Genomic DNA, 15,163 nt, shown 5'->3' on the forward strand with positions numbered 1-15,163 from the left:
GTAGGCACGTGTCTTCTCAGCACCTAGGACAATATCTGGCACAAAGCAGGTGATCAATACATACTCATTTAATGAATGAAGGTCAGTGTGGAAAAGCACTGCCACCTATTGGGAGAAACTTTATTCAACTCTTATGATTTGGAAAATGGTCATCATACAAAGATGAAACTTGATGATACTTTCTTCCTCACCTAAGTCATCATCCTCATCATTATTGCCATGCCTTCTGTGGTAGCCAGACTCCCAGATGGCCCCCAATGATCCCTGTCTCTTGGTACTCAGCCCTTTGTGTTGATTCTCCCACACTGAAGGCTTGGATTGTGATCAATAGAATGAGTGAAGTGATGGTGTGTGACTACTGAGATGAGATCATTAAAGAAGACATTGTGGCTTCTGCCTTGGTCTCTCTGGGATCACCGGCTTTGCGGGAAGTGAGGATGTCACTGGGACACCCAAGTAGCCCGATGGGGACGTCCATGCAGTGAAAAGCCGAGGCCTCCGCCAACAGTCATGTGATTGAGATAGTCCAGCCCTGACCTACACCTTGACTGTAATCTCATGAGAGACCACGACAGAACCAAACAGCCAAGCCAAGCCCAAACTCCTGCACTGTACAATCTGTGGGACAATAAATGTTTGTTGTCTTAAGCTGTTAAGCTTTGGGGTGATTGTTATGTAGCGACAGATCACTGACTACAAGCTGCTTTAGTTTTGCTGTAAGGGGAGAAACTACCAGAGCCTGGGCTCAACCTAAGATTTCTCAGAGCGTACGGCGCTGGAGCCGGACACCACGGAGGAAATGGGGTAAGAACCAGGTACACCTGGGCCTTGCGGAGTGGCGAGTAGTTTTGCCTGTAGCATCCCTTTCAGCGTTAACGTTCTCCAGGCACAACTGGAAAGAGGTGACACAGCGACAAAGCAGAAGAGCCCCGATACCCGCGCCTTGCTGCAGTCTGGGCGCCTGCGCAGTGTGCTCCTAGGGCTCCCAGGGGGCGCTGTCGCGCGCCGAGTCATCGATCGCGAGTTCCCGAGCGGCCAGGCTCCACGCAGGCCACCAGCAGCCTGCTCGCGGGGTGGGCTCCAGGGGGCGCCCTCAAGAGAGGGGGTGGGGCACTCATGTTCCAGAGATCAGCCTGGCGGGGCCTTCACGCCGTTACACCTCAGCATCCCCATAGCTCCGGCAGTCGCCGCTCCGGGGCCGCCGCCGCTTGAGGCGGGAGCTGACCGGCTGCGCCGTCGTCACCGTCGCCGCCTCGGGGTCCCGGCCCCTGGGCCCTCCTGCGGCCGCCATGAAGCTGCGGGTCCGGCTTCAGAAGCGGACCTGGCCGCTGGAGATGCCCCAAGCGGAGCCAACGCTGGGGCAGCTGCGCGCGCACCTGAGGCAGGCCCTGCTGCCCACCTGGGGGTACAGGTACGCGAGAGGCGGGGGCGCGCGCGGCGGGTCGGGGAGGAGCGCCGGGTGGCGCGGGCACGCCCCGAGCTGTCACGTGAGGCCGGGGGCGAGCTGGGCGTCGCGGGGCCAGCGGTCCTGCACTGTGACGCGCAGGCCGGGCGGCTAGCGGGCGCTGGGGCTGCAGCGTGTGGGGTCCCGGCTCCCAGAGGTCATGGCCCGGCGTCTCGGGGGCTCCGATCCCCTCCAGGGTGAGCCTTCGCTTCCGTGTTTGCAGTAAACGAACCTAGGGATAGGCTAGGATGCAAAATTCTCACGTCCTCTGAAATGTAAGGTTGGAAATTATGGGTTTGGCTTGGGTTAAACCTTTCGAAGCTCTCAGGGGTTTAAGTTCACCATCTCCAGCTGTCGGAGTATTTCAGTGAAAAAGTTTGGAAAGTACTAGGAGTTAGAAACCTGCCCTCCATCCGAGGCCACCTGTAACCTGGTACCGCTGCTTTCAGGCTGCAGTCACCTTAAGACTCCGTTAAGTGTTTACGTGCCAGGAGCCGCTGTGGGCACTTTGACTTCCCAGCTGCAGTTTTACAAAGTGCAGTGTGTCGGTCTGTTTCAAATAATAATATTTTCCTGGGCAAGATGTTGTTGTTGTTTTTTTTTGGATGAAAACTATGGAAAACGTTGGCCTTATGATGACCCTGGAGAGCTTGCAGTTTGGGGGCAGTGACATTGAGAAGTAATGGATCAAATTCTGTTATTTATGGGGCTGCAGATGAGGCTGCTTTGTTTCCAAAAGGGTATCCTGGGGACAGTAATCTGGGAGTAGAGGGACAAACGTAAGGGTGGTCCTCTTCAAATACTGAGCTACCGAATTTGAAATTTGAGTGTGCTGAGAAAAAATAAAAAAGATGTTCTTTGGGGCTTTTTAGATGAATTCTTCAAAAGAAAACCTTTCTGTTAATTAAATGGTTCCTTTCATAAGACTTTTATAAACTTACATTTTATTTTTAGGGAATTCAGTAAAATGAGGCTGTATTATGAACGTCTCACCCTTTCATTTTTCAGGTTAAGACAATACTGCACTCAAAGTAAGCCTTTTTTTCTCCAAATTAAAAACATAAATACAGAAAATGAGGCATTGACATAACTCCTTTTAGGCATTATATTAATTGACATGCCTGTTGTTTTTTTCTTGGTGTTAAACCTAAGTGTTTTGTATGCTGGCATCATTACCACACCACAAATTGTCAAAATAAACTTCTCTTTTTAAAGTATTTTCATATATATGTATATACATTTTATTATTTTTTAATTAGGTAGGACACTCTGGAATGGATGTGAAACAGCAATATGATGCTTTGTTTACCCAAGAGCCCAAGTTAGTTTCGCTTTCAGGTTTGTTTTTACAGTCGAGGCTGGTTAACTGGAAGAAATGTTAAGCTTCAGCTTGTGAAAGTAAATTCATTCTTCTGAAAGTATGTTCATTTTATAATAAATGGGCAGTTTAAACATGTGTCCATATGATATTATTACTTTTAAAGTGTCCTTGCTGAGCAAGTGGATCCGGGATTGTCATAAAATAATTCTCAAAGGCCTGGAGTTTCTAGGGTGGCACTTCCTGATGCAAATATTTTTTCACAGTTTCAGAAAACAGGATCAATAACGACTCTCCTGGAGAACCATATATTACTCTAGAAATAGCTCTTCCCTTTCTCTAAAGGGGAGGCTGACATTTTATTAAGCAGACAATTCTTTACCTTTTTTACAAATCGATATTTGAATGAACATTGTGCTAGATAACATTAAAAAAACAACCTTGTGCTGTGACAAATGATCCATAACAACATAGTTCATTTGAGGTGTTTTTTTTCTGCTAAAAATGGGATGTTGTTTTTCTGGGTAGTTGGCAGATTTTCAACATTTATCAACACATTTGAAAACAGAGGCATAGCTGCTTATTTTCTAATAAGCAGGAGTAGCTCTTAAAGCTTCAGTAATTTCTCTACCAAAGACACTTTAATTGGTAAGAAAAAATGTATTTATATGTGCAAGAAAAAACATAAATGAATTATGGGGAGCACTTTTGAAAATGTAGCATTTTAAGAACAAATAAACAACATGATTTTCAAAGGACTTCGTCCTTTGTTAATCTCTCAAAAAGTTATTGAAGTTAACATTGCTGAGTGTAAATGTCTTATAAAATGTTCTGCAGTGGTTTGTTAATTTTTCCTCACCACTATGTAATGAAATGATGATTGTTCTCTCAAGGTCAGATAATCTGCTATGCAGAAAGGATGGGAGTTCCTTGCTTCAGACTAATTTGAGCTCTTAGCTTGTTTAGCACTGGATTTTTGGATTTGTGTTGTCTTTCATATAAAAGACATAACTGGTGCTCAGTAAGAAGGTTGAACTTATCAGTAGGAGGGATGAATTTATACTCAGTCATCTACATGCACTCATCTGACTTTTTGTGGTTATGAATATTTGTTTAGGACATGGGTCTAGTATTTTGGAACCATAAGCTAACTGCCCTGGAAGGATATTGTTAATTAGCCCTGATTTCAGCCTCATCTTGATCTCTCCATCTAATGTTTATTGGTTGCATCCATTCCACAAATACTTCTATTTGCCAAGTGCTGGAGATACAGTTTTGAACTAGACAGACAAGGTACCCATCTCATGAAACTTAAATCCTAGTCGTAGGGGTGGGGAAGAGGGCGGATAAGCAAATAAATATGATATTTTCAAATAGCAATGTTGTAATAAAAATAAAACAGATGAATGAAATAGAGTGATGGAGGTAGGTGGAAGGCATCTCTGAAGAGGTGACATTTGGGTTGAGACCTGGATGATGAGAAAGACTCAAGTCATTTGAAGAACGGGAGGAGCAGATGCAGAGGCCCAAAGGCTGCAGTGAGGTTGATCTGTTTTTAGGAATGAGTCGAATGGAGAACAGCTAGTAAGAGGATGGGTGAGGTAGAAGTGGGTCAGATGTTGGGCTTTGGAGGGCATGTTAAGGATTCTATTCCAAGGTCAAATAGAAGCCATTGGAGAATTCTCAGCAGAGGAATGATGTAATATAATTTATATTTTAAAGAGGCTATATTTCATTGAATCTCATTTGCTGTCAATCCTGAGATGCACATTCTTAGGTCACACTGAGTGAAAAAATGCTGTCCATTAGGTTGTGATATGTCATCGATTGTAAGAAGCATCCTGTTTCAAAGATGACAAAGTATAGAAAAGTGTGTATCTTAGAATTGATGAAAACATGGATTAATGATAGAGAATTACTGATCCTATCCCCCAGGCTAGAATCTATAACCTAAGCATTTGGTGATAAGAATAAATAATTTTGATACTTTTTCCAAGCTTTGGCTTTCCTCTTATCTTCGTTTTGTTTTCATTAGTTCTGCTGGGGTCATATACCATGTACCTTATATATGTTTCAAATGTATTATTGTGGGTAATGGTAATAGGTAGCTCTTACTATCCTTATCCGTCTTTCTTGGCAGTTCTGATACCCGGTTTGCAATTACATTGAACAACGAGGATGCCCTCACTGGAGATGAAGAGACCTTGGCTTCATATGGCATTGTTTCTGGGGACTTGATATGTTTGATTCTTGAAGATGCCATTGCAGCACCTAACTTACCTTCATCCACAGATTCAGAGCATTCCTCACTCCAGAATAATGACCAACCCTCTTTGGCTGCCAGCTCCAGTCAGTCCAGCATACAGGATGAACAACTGCGTGATTCATTCCAAGGACAGGCAGCCCAATCTGATGTCTGGAATGATGGAAGTATGGTGGGTATTAAAATCAAGACAAGAAACAGAGTAGTTGATAAATCATACTGAATAGCTCAATTGAATTCTATACCAGTCAGGATAATTATCATCAGTAGACTGCAGATTATAATCTTGTAGAAAATTTATTTTTATTTTAATTACTTTATTTTTATTGACGTATAGTTGGTTTACAATATTATATTAGTTTCAGGTGTACAATGTGGTGATTCAATTTTTTAATAGATTGTACTCCATTTAAAGTTATTACAAAATAATGGCTGTACTTCCCTGTGCTCTACAATATATCCTTGTTGCTTATTTATTTTATACACAGTAGTTTGTATCTCTTAATTCCATATCCCTATCTTGCCCCTTCCCCACTGATAACCACTAGTTTGTTGCCTATATCTGTGAGTCTGTTTCTGTTTTGTATGCATTCGTTTTATTTTTTAGATTCTACCTATAAGTGATAACATAGAGTATTTGTGTTTCTCTCTCTGACTTATTTCACTAAGCATCCTACCTTCTAGGTCCATCTATGTTGTTGCAAATGGCAGGATTTAATTCATTTTTTATGGCTGAGTAATATTCCTGTGTGTGTGTATTTTTTTTTTTTTTTTTTTTTTTTTTTTTTTTTTTTTTTCCTTGCGTTATGCGGGCCTCTCACTGTTGTGGCCTCTCCCATTTGCGGAGCACAGGCTCCGGACGCGCAGGCTCAACGGCCATGGCTCACGGGCCCAGCCGCTCCGCGGCATGTGGGATCTTCCCGAAACGGGGCACGAACCCGCGTCTCCTGCATCGGCAGGCGGACTCTCAAGCACTGCGCCACCAGGGAAGCCCTGTGTGTGTGTATTTTAAGTTTTTAAAATTAAAAAAATTGTCACCTCAGACTCTAGATGCTGATGTAAATTTGAAAATATGTGCACTGATGTTTTCTTCCCAAATCAGCTCCTCCTCTGTCAGTGGCAGTACTGTTTTCCTGAGCTTAAAACTGTGGAATGATTTTTGACTCCTTACATCCAGTCCCTTAACAAGCCCTGCCTGTTTTTCCTTTCCATTCCAGGCTTCCAGTGTGTGTTCTTCAGTCTGCTTTCTGGGTTCATCTTCTTCTTGCACATTTTTTTAAAAAATAAATTTATTTTATTGATTTATTTTTGGCTGCATTGGGTCTCCGTTGCTGCGTGCGGGCTTTCTCTAGTTGCCGCGAGCGGGGGCTACTCTTCGTTGTGGTGCACGTGCTTCTCACTGCGGCGGCTCCTCTTGTTACGGAGCACGGGCTCTAGGCGTGTGGGCTTCAGTAGTTGTGGCTCGCGGGCTCTAGAGTGCAGGCTCAGTAGTTGCGGCGCGTGGGCTTAGTTGCTCCGCGGCATGTGGGATCTTCCCGGACCAGGGCTCGAATGCGTGTCCCTTGCATTAGCAGGAGGTTTCTTAACCACTGCGCCACCAGGGAAGCCCCTTCCTGCACATTTTTGATTATGTTGTTCCCCTGCTTTTAGGTAATTCTGTGTCATAGGTACACCTGGGCTCATAATTTTTGAACTGAAAAAGTCCAAATATCTCTAGTTCAACCCTCTCATGTCGCAGACGAGGAAAATGTTGTCTGTCCTCCTGTGCCTAGTTTTTAAGGCTTTCTGAGCAGTTGCCCAACAACCTTTGGGGGCTAGTTTCCGTTCCTCCCTCCTGTCAACTGCCATCTGCAGTCAGACTGGACCCCTCCTCCTCCTCCTCATGGTCCCTCTCGCAGCAAGCACCTGCGCACGTGCACACCTGCACATGCTCACATCTGCGCGCGCGCGCACACACACACACACACACACACACGGCCTAGCGACTGCTTCACTCTCTGCTCTTGCTGCTCGCCCGGCGTGGAACCCCCTCCCTGTCCTCTCTCTCCTGTCCGCATCTCTACCCACCTTCCAAGGCCCTGCCAACGGCAGCCCAGTAGTTTTCTTCAATTCCTTTGTATTGATCATCTTTATTGCCTTGTAAACACCTCATTATTTACTATTCTGCCTTTTGATTTCTTGTATGGCACAAATGATCACTTTATTACTTGATATTTTAATACCAGTACATATGCCATCTTGTTAATTGTTTTGTGTGTGTACACTCATCATGTCAACTTAATTTTTTTTTTTGCAGGCTTTAAATATTTATAAGTATTCATTGTGCCTATATGTCATCAAGTATAGACAGATATTAAAAAATACTTTTTAGTTGATTGGTAAATTATAAAAATCATCCATGTCTAGATTTTTAGTAATAGTATCCAGAGAGATTAAGTAAGTTAAAAAAGCTTTTATAAAGCTCAAAGTATTTTTATGAATTTTCTTTTCAGAAATTATTATGTATCTCTGAGATTCTGTCTCATAGAAGTAATCTAGAGAATGAGTAAGAATATTTAATCAGATATTTAAATTACATTTCTGAATCTTTTTTGATGATAGACTCATCAGAGATTCTGGTAGAAGGATCCATTCTCTTTACTTTTCATAGTGTATATGATGGTTACTTTACTAGTTTCCTTTTGGAAAATTTTGAGACATTAATATTGCCTCATGTTAGTAATTTCAATTCTAAAAGCGTGCTGTTTTGTATTCTACGACTTGTATAGGGTGACTGTAAAATCTTAGTGGGGACATAGATGATTTTTATAATTTACCAATAAGCTAAAAAGTATCAGACCCTAATATTAGGGTCCTGTTCCATACTTGTTCCACTCATTTGTGAATGACATATGACAAATGATCTATTTAGAGAGGTGGTGCTAAACATTTTTTTCTCATCTCCACATGCATGAAGAATATGATAAGTACTTATATCAGGATGGCTCAGAGAACGTCAGTGGTTCTCATGGAGTGAGAGTAGAGTTTGATAAGCTCACCAGGGGATTCTGATATCTTCCTGCCATGTCGTTATCAGTCTGGGGTAACCTTTTAAAATATTTTTCCCACATATATTCTCTCCCATACGAGTGTCAGTAAGTAGTAAATGGCCAAAAGTTAGGTATAAGAAGCAAAGAGCATATATACAGGCATACCTCATTTTATTGCACTTAGTTTTAATGTGCTTTGCAGATACTGTGTTTTTTACAAACTGAAGGTTTGTGGCAACCCGGCGTTGAGCAAGTCTATTGGCGCCATTTTTCCAATAGCATTTGCTCACTTCTGTCTCTGTGTCACATTTTGGTAATTCTCACAGTAGTTCAAAATTTTTTGTTATTATGATGTTTGTTATGATCTGTGATCAGTGATCTTTGATGTTACTCTTGCAAAAAGGTTACGACTCACTGAAGGCTCACGTGATGGTTAGCATTTTTTAGCAAAAAAGTATTTTTAAATTAAGGTATGTACATTGTTTAGACATAATGCTATTGCATACTTAATAACTACGGTATAGTGTAAACATAACTTTTATATGCATTGGGAAACCAAAAAAGTTGTGTGACCTGCTTTATTGTGATATATTCACTTTATTGCAGTGGTCTGGAACCCAACCTGCAATATCTCCAGGTGTGCCTGTAATTCATAATTTAGTTAGGTGTTAAGTGGTTTTAATAAGTAGTTTCTCCTTTCTCAAAAATATGATGGAGCGTCGTTTTTAGGTAATATGGATTGTCATCAACCTCTAGGTTTTAACAAATGAATTTGGATCTTTTCCATAAGCCATCAGGGCTCAGGTCCTCAGGGATTTTGAAAGAAACAACCTCTTGTTCCCTTACACTCTTCCACCGTTTCACTCATATTATGTAATTTTAATTTCCTCTGTTCCTTTCCTATTGGAAATACGAACTTAAAAGAAACATGTGCTTTGCATTAAGAGTTGAGCACATATCTAGGAAATAGTCTTTCTGAGCAAAATTAATATAGGTAACTCAGTCTTACTGAAGCAGTGTATTGTGTCTAAAAGCCCTGAACTGTGAGTCTGGAGATCTTTGTTTATTTCACATTTTTATTAGCTGGTAACCTTGATGATGTTATTTAATCTGAATCAAAATTACAGTACGTATAAAACGGTGATGTCATCTGTCTTACCTATTTTACAGAATTTTTGTGTGGTGTAAATTAGAAAACAATGAAATCAAAAACATGAAATTGTAAGAATTGTAAGATATTATCCTTCAGCATTTGTTCAACAAGCATTTACTGAGTACCTACTGTGTGCCAGGTATTGTACGGGTGTTAACAAAAATGGGTGACATGTAGTCTGTTCCGTTCTAAGCCTGTGGTCATGGTAGGATATAGACATGTAATCAGAAAGTTGCAATACAGTGTGATAAAGTGCAATAATCAAGGCCTTTGCAAGGCAGAGAGGTAGTCTATAACCTGCAGAGGTGGGGAATACCAGAATGGGAGGAAGGGACTGTGGAATGTGAACTTGATACAGAGTCAGGGATCAGGTGATGAAGGTTATGCTAAGGAGTTTAGGAGTTTGGACTTTATTTTGTAAGCCTGCATTTCTCAGCATGGCCTCTATGGAAAACCTGTGAGATTATAAGTGTTATGGGGATGCTGAGTGTTAAGGAAGGAAGATAGTGTTTCTTGGTTAAATGTTATGCACACTTTCTGTTATTATTGGACTTCTCAGAGCTTTATAATGCCAAAGTGTATTTTGTGAATATGGAGGGTGAGGTTAGGTGGCTGTGTCATGTAACATTTCCATACTTATTTGATCGTAGACCTCTTTTTCCCTAAGAACACTTAGGGTCACATTCCAAGGCACAATTTAGGGCAGTGCTGCTGTCTGCATAGGGGAAGTACTGGCAAGTTTAAGCTGGGACATGGGACATAATTGGATTCTCAATTGTCAAAGAACTCTGGCAGCAGTGGGTGGAATGTATTGGAAGACAAGAAAGAGGAGTGAAGGCATACTTGGGGAGGCTGTTGCTGGAGGTTAGGAGATAAATGAGTCTGAAGTACCACTGGAGTAGGAAGGGGCAGATTTTGGAGATATTTAGGAGAGAGAGTCAGTGGACCTTTGACAACTAATCATATTGAGAGTGGCGCTTAATAAGGTCGAGGGGGAAGTCTAGGATGATTTCCAGGTGTTTGGCATATCAGCCAGAATTAATGGAGATAAGGAATTCAGGATGGAGGAGCAGATTGCAGGCTCATTTGTTGAGGAGGGCTTGCTGAAAATGTGTACCATTTCTGAACCTCTGAGCGCTAATCTCAGTTCACTTTGAATACAAAATTTACTGTGAAAAGATAAAAGTCTATTTAAAGAATTCGTTGTTTTTGTTATCCTTTTCAGTCAGGGCCTAGTCACAATTTTGAAGCTGAGTCAATTCCAGATGTCGTGGATGCGGAAGAGGGCACAGGTTTCTTTCCCTCAGAACCAATGCTCTGCAGCGAATCGGTGGAAGGGCAAGTGCCACATTCATTAGAGACCCTGTATCAGTCAGCTGACTGTTCTAACCCCAGTGATGCCCTGATAGTATCCATACATCTTCTCATGTTGGAGTCGGGTTACATACCTCAGGTAAGACTACAGAGAGCAAAAGTTTCCCATTAGAAAAGGGGTGGTGTTCTAGATTTCTTTATTAAATGTGTTTGGGTATTAATGTAAAGTGTCGAGCACAGCGATGAACATACAGTAGGGAGTCAGTAAATGTTCCCTTCCCTCTTTTCCTTCTTTTTTTCTCCTTTATTTCCTTGTCAGCTTTTAGTTAGTATTATAGAATTGATGGCAACTATGGTTTAAAAAAAACCCAAAAGTTTATATGTGATCGTATGTAGGCAAAATGTTGTCAGTGCGTGTGGATTGGGCATGACTAGATAGATGGCTCACCAGGTTATTTTTTATGTTAGTGGTTCTGTGAATTGCCACTAACTTAGTAAGATTCAGTTAGGAAGAGGGATGTTGTTCTTATGCTGTAGTTGCTTTACCTTCATTCATTCATTCTTTATCCATTTGATAAATGTCTGCCAGTGTCAGGTGCAGTGCCTTGTCTCTGCTTTCAGCTTGCTTACAGTCCAAGAGTAGGAGAGAGAGACAAGTATACAGACCGTTATACTGTATTGGCTAAATTGTAGGAGAAACACATACATATATAGGATGCCAGAGATTCACAGAGGAGAACATTTAGAAGTTTTTCAAATTTTAATGTGCTTAAGAATACCTAGGGATCTTATTAAATGCAGATTTCTGATTTCATAAATCTAGGGTGGAGCCTGAGATATTATGTGAGCATACTCTACATGATAGCAATGCTGCTGGTCTGTGGGCCATGTTATGAGTAACAAGTGTATAGACTAATTCAGTGATCATTGAACATGTGCACCATGTCATGCCAGGAATTAGAATATAAAGATATTGGGACAGTCCTTATCCTCAAGGAGTCTGTAAGTGGGGGAGAGAAACAAAAAGGGAATTATAACGTATTATAATACAATTAATAACATAATAGAAGTATATAACAATAGAAATATGAACAGAATGTTAGAGGGTGAGAGAGTGGGAATGACAAAAAGGATTTGTTTTGAAAAAGGCTTCACAGAGGAAGTGGTATTTGAACTGGGATCTTGCATAATGATACGGCTTTGCTAGGCAGAGAAGTGAGACTTTGAAGTGAGAAATCAGTCTCTATCTCTGACGTTATTTTATCTATTTGAACAAAAGTTTTGATGGCAGATAATATATTGTAACTTTTTTTCTATCGAAGTTTTAAATATTAATAGAAATATTAATGATTTGATAAATTTTATTAAAGGGACTGTATGGAATGCTTATTTGTAGACAAGTTAGGAGCCTCTTGGGTTTTTAATCTTTCTGAGAGTAATACGGTTCTTCATTATTTGTTTCCCTTTCATTTCACTCCCCAGGGAACTGAAGCCAAAGCTGTGTCCATGCCGGAGAACTGGAGGTCGGGGGGCGTGTATAAGCTGCAGTACATGCATCCTCTCTGCGAGGGTGGCTCTGCTGCTCTCACCTGTGTGCCTTTGGGAAACCTCATCGTCATAAATGGTAATTGGATGGCATAGTCATGCTTGTTAGTTTGTGAATCTTTACATGTTTCTCTCCAGAAATTTTATAGCCACTTCGGTGATGGGCTATCATGATGCAGTTAGGAGTCTTTCTCAACTTTGTTTAATCCCGAGCCCACTGATAACATGGGTCTGAAAGGTTATAGAGTACAGGGCTGATGTTTATGCTAGCAGCCTTCACTCTAGAGGCAGCTATACTCTTTTGCTGTCTTAACTGTGTAATTTTTTTGCTCCAGGGGGAGTTGTGATACTAGGAGTAAAATGAGTCTATTACATATGAACTCTTTAAAGAATACTTTTTATTTATGCCTGTGGATGACTTTTTAATTTTTGTTTTACTAACCAAGGTCTTGAACTGAGAGATGGTGAAAGGTGAGGTTGAGCTGAGGTCATTTTTTATCTAGTTTGGCATCTCTGAATGCATAGAAGTACCGCTAAGGGTTCTGAGGCCTCAGTATGTGTGTGTTTTATCCCCCTACTACCCACCCTCAAGTAAGTCACTCTGAATAGAGTTTCTTTTTCTAGTTCTCCTCTTTCATACTAAGAAATTTCACTGGATAGCAATACATTCTATTTTTGTATTTCATTTTAGCTCAGATGCCATCCACAGATCTATACCAGCTACCAGGGGTCTATGGAAGTCTCATAATCACACATCCTGGAGATCCATTTGAGTGACTAGACTCTTTTGTTTTTGTTCTGGTTTGATTTTTGAGGTTTACCCTTTTAGCTAAGTAAGAGAGTATGATAAGATTGGAATGACTGCATTTTTTATTTTTCATTACAGCTCATCTTTTATACAGCAGAGACAGTTGCCTTGATATGTCTTAGCTCAGTGGTTTTCAACATGTTCTGCAGCTGCTAGTTTCTGCTGAGATGGGAGCAGGGAGGTGGCTTGGTAGAGCCACTGTCGCTACTTGAACCTTGAGCAGCAGCACGTGTGCCTGTTTCATTTAGTGAGGTCCCTTGTAAGGTTTTGTTGGGAAAAGCTTTTTCTGCTAAAATCTATTTGAAAGCCACTGACTTAACACTGTGATCTTTGAACTAAAAGATAGTTTTAGGTTCCCTTTATGTAATTTCTTTTAAATCACTAGATTCTTTGAAATGTTATTTAAAAGTCTCAAATTTTCAGCTTTAGTGGTATTTCACATTTGTAGGACGTGACTGGTGGCACTAGGACCTAGCAATGTCTCTTCAACAGTTCATCACAGTTAGCAAATGTGACTTTTGGCTGGGCATTCTTATACAAAGAGGGCCAGCAGTATCTAATCATACTGCTACATCACATCATAACTTGCAAGGTTGCAGCTATCAAATAGTAAATGGGAGGTTGTAATTTTTCCCTCAATTTCTTATAAATCACTTTAACGACACGTGTATATTAACCTTTATTTACTAGTCTTAAGATACTTAACATAGAGAATAGCTACTAAATGTCTTAGTTTCTGATGCTTTGTTCCTTTAATAATTCTTGGCAAATCATCTACTTGTGGATTAAGTGGCAGACAGCCATTCCAGAACCATTCCAGGCCTGGTTCTTTGAAAAGGAGCAGTATGTCCTTAAATCTTTGCTTCACCCGAGACATCCTGCTCAGTGCACATGTGCACGAGCACATCACTGGCTCTTTCATGGAATGAGATGAAGTGCGCCTTTGCATGTAGGATTAAAAATGAACCCTCTGGTGATGTCAAGAATATTGATCCTCTGAGTTTAGAGAGAGATGATACTGTGAAAACTAGCAGGATTCTTTTAATAAATAAGAGAAGACTCACTGCCAAGGGTTAAATAAAAAATAAATGGAGTTTTTAGTGACCTCATTAGAAATAATGATTGTATTGTGTTTAACTGTCTCCTATTAACCTTGTTGCATATCTTTCAATTATTAATAAGCTGCTGTTGGTAAGACTTAGTGGGTTTCATATAAAGGTGCTTACTGTAGTTTTTAAAAGTGTTTTAGAGTGATTTTACTTAATGTGATGCAGGTTTGCACTTTGGACTTTGCTGTGAGGGAAGGAAATAAGCATAGGGCAGTTTGTTTGTATAATGTGTCTTTCCTATATATGGGGGCAAGGGAATGCAAGTCCATACTAAAAAGTGAAGGCAGTTGATGAAATGGCAAAACTTTTTCATCATCTTTCTTTTGCTTATTTACAGCTACGCTAAAAATCAACAGTGAGATTAGAAGTGTGAAAAGACTGCAGCTGCTGCCAGAATCTTTTATTTGCAAAGAGGAATCAGGTAATATAACCATGATTGAACTTCTGGGCTGAAGCTCTGAGAGGTTCACTTTAAAAAAACAGAAAGGTAATGTTCAAAAGGCTTAACAGTTTCTGGATGAGATTAAAGCAAATTTAAGACAATGTTGCAGAGCTTCGGTTTCTTTCCTGTTTCTCTTAGGGTCTTGGATACTGAATTATATTTATACATCACACACCATTGATGCTTCATAATTTCTTTCCTTTTTTTTTTTTAATAAATTTATTTATTTTTGGCTGCATTGGGTCTTTGTTGCTGCGCAGGGGCTTTCTCTAGTTGTGGTGAGCAGGGGCTACCCTTCATTGTGGTGCACAGGCTTCTCATTGCGGTGGCTTCTCTTGTTGCAGAGCACGGGCCTGGGCTCACAGGCTTCAGTAGTTGTGGCACGCAGGCTCAGTAGTAGTGGCACATGGGCTTAGTTGCTCTGTGTCATGTAGGATCTTCCCAGACCAGGGCTCGAACCCGGGTCCCCTGCATTGGCAGGCGGATTCTTAACCATTGTGCCACCAGGAAAGTCCTGATGCTTCATAATTTCTAAATTACTCTTTGTGGATTTTTCCAGCATTGTATTTCACCAATATGGAGAGGATCTATGTTTTGTGGAAGCCATGCAATGCAACTTCATTATCGAAGATTATCGAAGGAAAAACTGCACTCAAAATGTTTGCTTAGGGGCTTCCCTGGTGGCGCAGCGGTTGAGAGTCCGCCTGCCGATGCAGGGGACACGGGTTCGTGCCCCGG

The 15,163-nt window shown here is 41.1% G+C and overlaps 1 protein-coding gene across 3 annotated transcripts in view; it reads left to right on the forward strand.

The window, feature by feature from the left end:
• The first annotated feature begins 997 nt into the window (after positions 1-997).
• FBXO7 (F-box protein 7) overlaps positions 998-15,163 on the forward strand; it is a 20,203-nt gene continuing 6,037 nt past the window's right edge. Inside the window, exons 1-5 of one of the 3 annotated variants that reach the window (XM_007449433.1) lie at positions 998-1,411; positions 4,903-5,197; positions 10,433-10,660; positions 12,004-12,145; positions 14,321-14,404. In XM_007449433.1, the coding sequence (XP_007449495.1) occupies positions 1,290-1,411; positions 4,903-5,197; positions 10,433-10,660; positions 12,004-12,145; positions 14,321-14,404 (871 nt within the window). In that variant the 5' untranslated portion in view covers positions 998-1,289. Of the gene's footprint in view, positions 1,412-1,604; positions 1,642-4,902; positions 5,202-10,432; positions 10,661-12,003; positions 12,146-14,320; positions 14,405-15,163 lie in introns of those variants that run through there. The other 2 variants (XM_007449434.1, XM_007449435.1) reach the window with 2 other exon arrangements.

The sequence above is a fragment of the Lipotes vexillifer genome, unplaced genomic scaffold (genome assembly GCF_000442215.2).
Source record: "Lipotes vexillifer unplaced genomic scaffold, Lipotes_vexillifer_v1.1 scaffold374, whole genome shotgun sequence".
Classification (NCBI taxonomy): domain Eukaryota; kingdom Metazoa; phylum Chordata; class Mammalia; order Artiodactyla; family Lipotidae; genus Lipotes; species Lipotes vexillifer.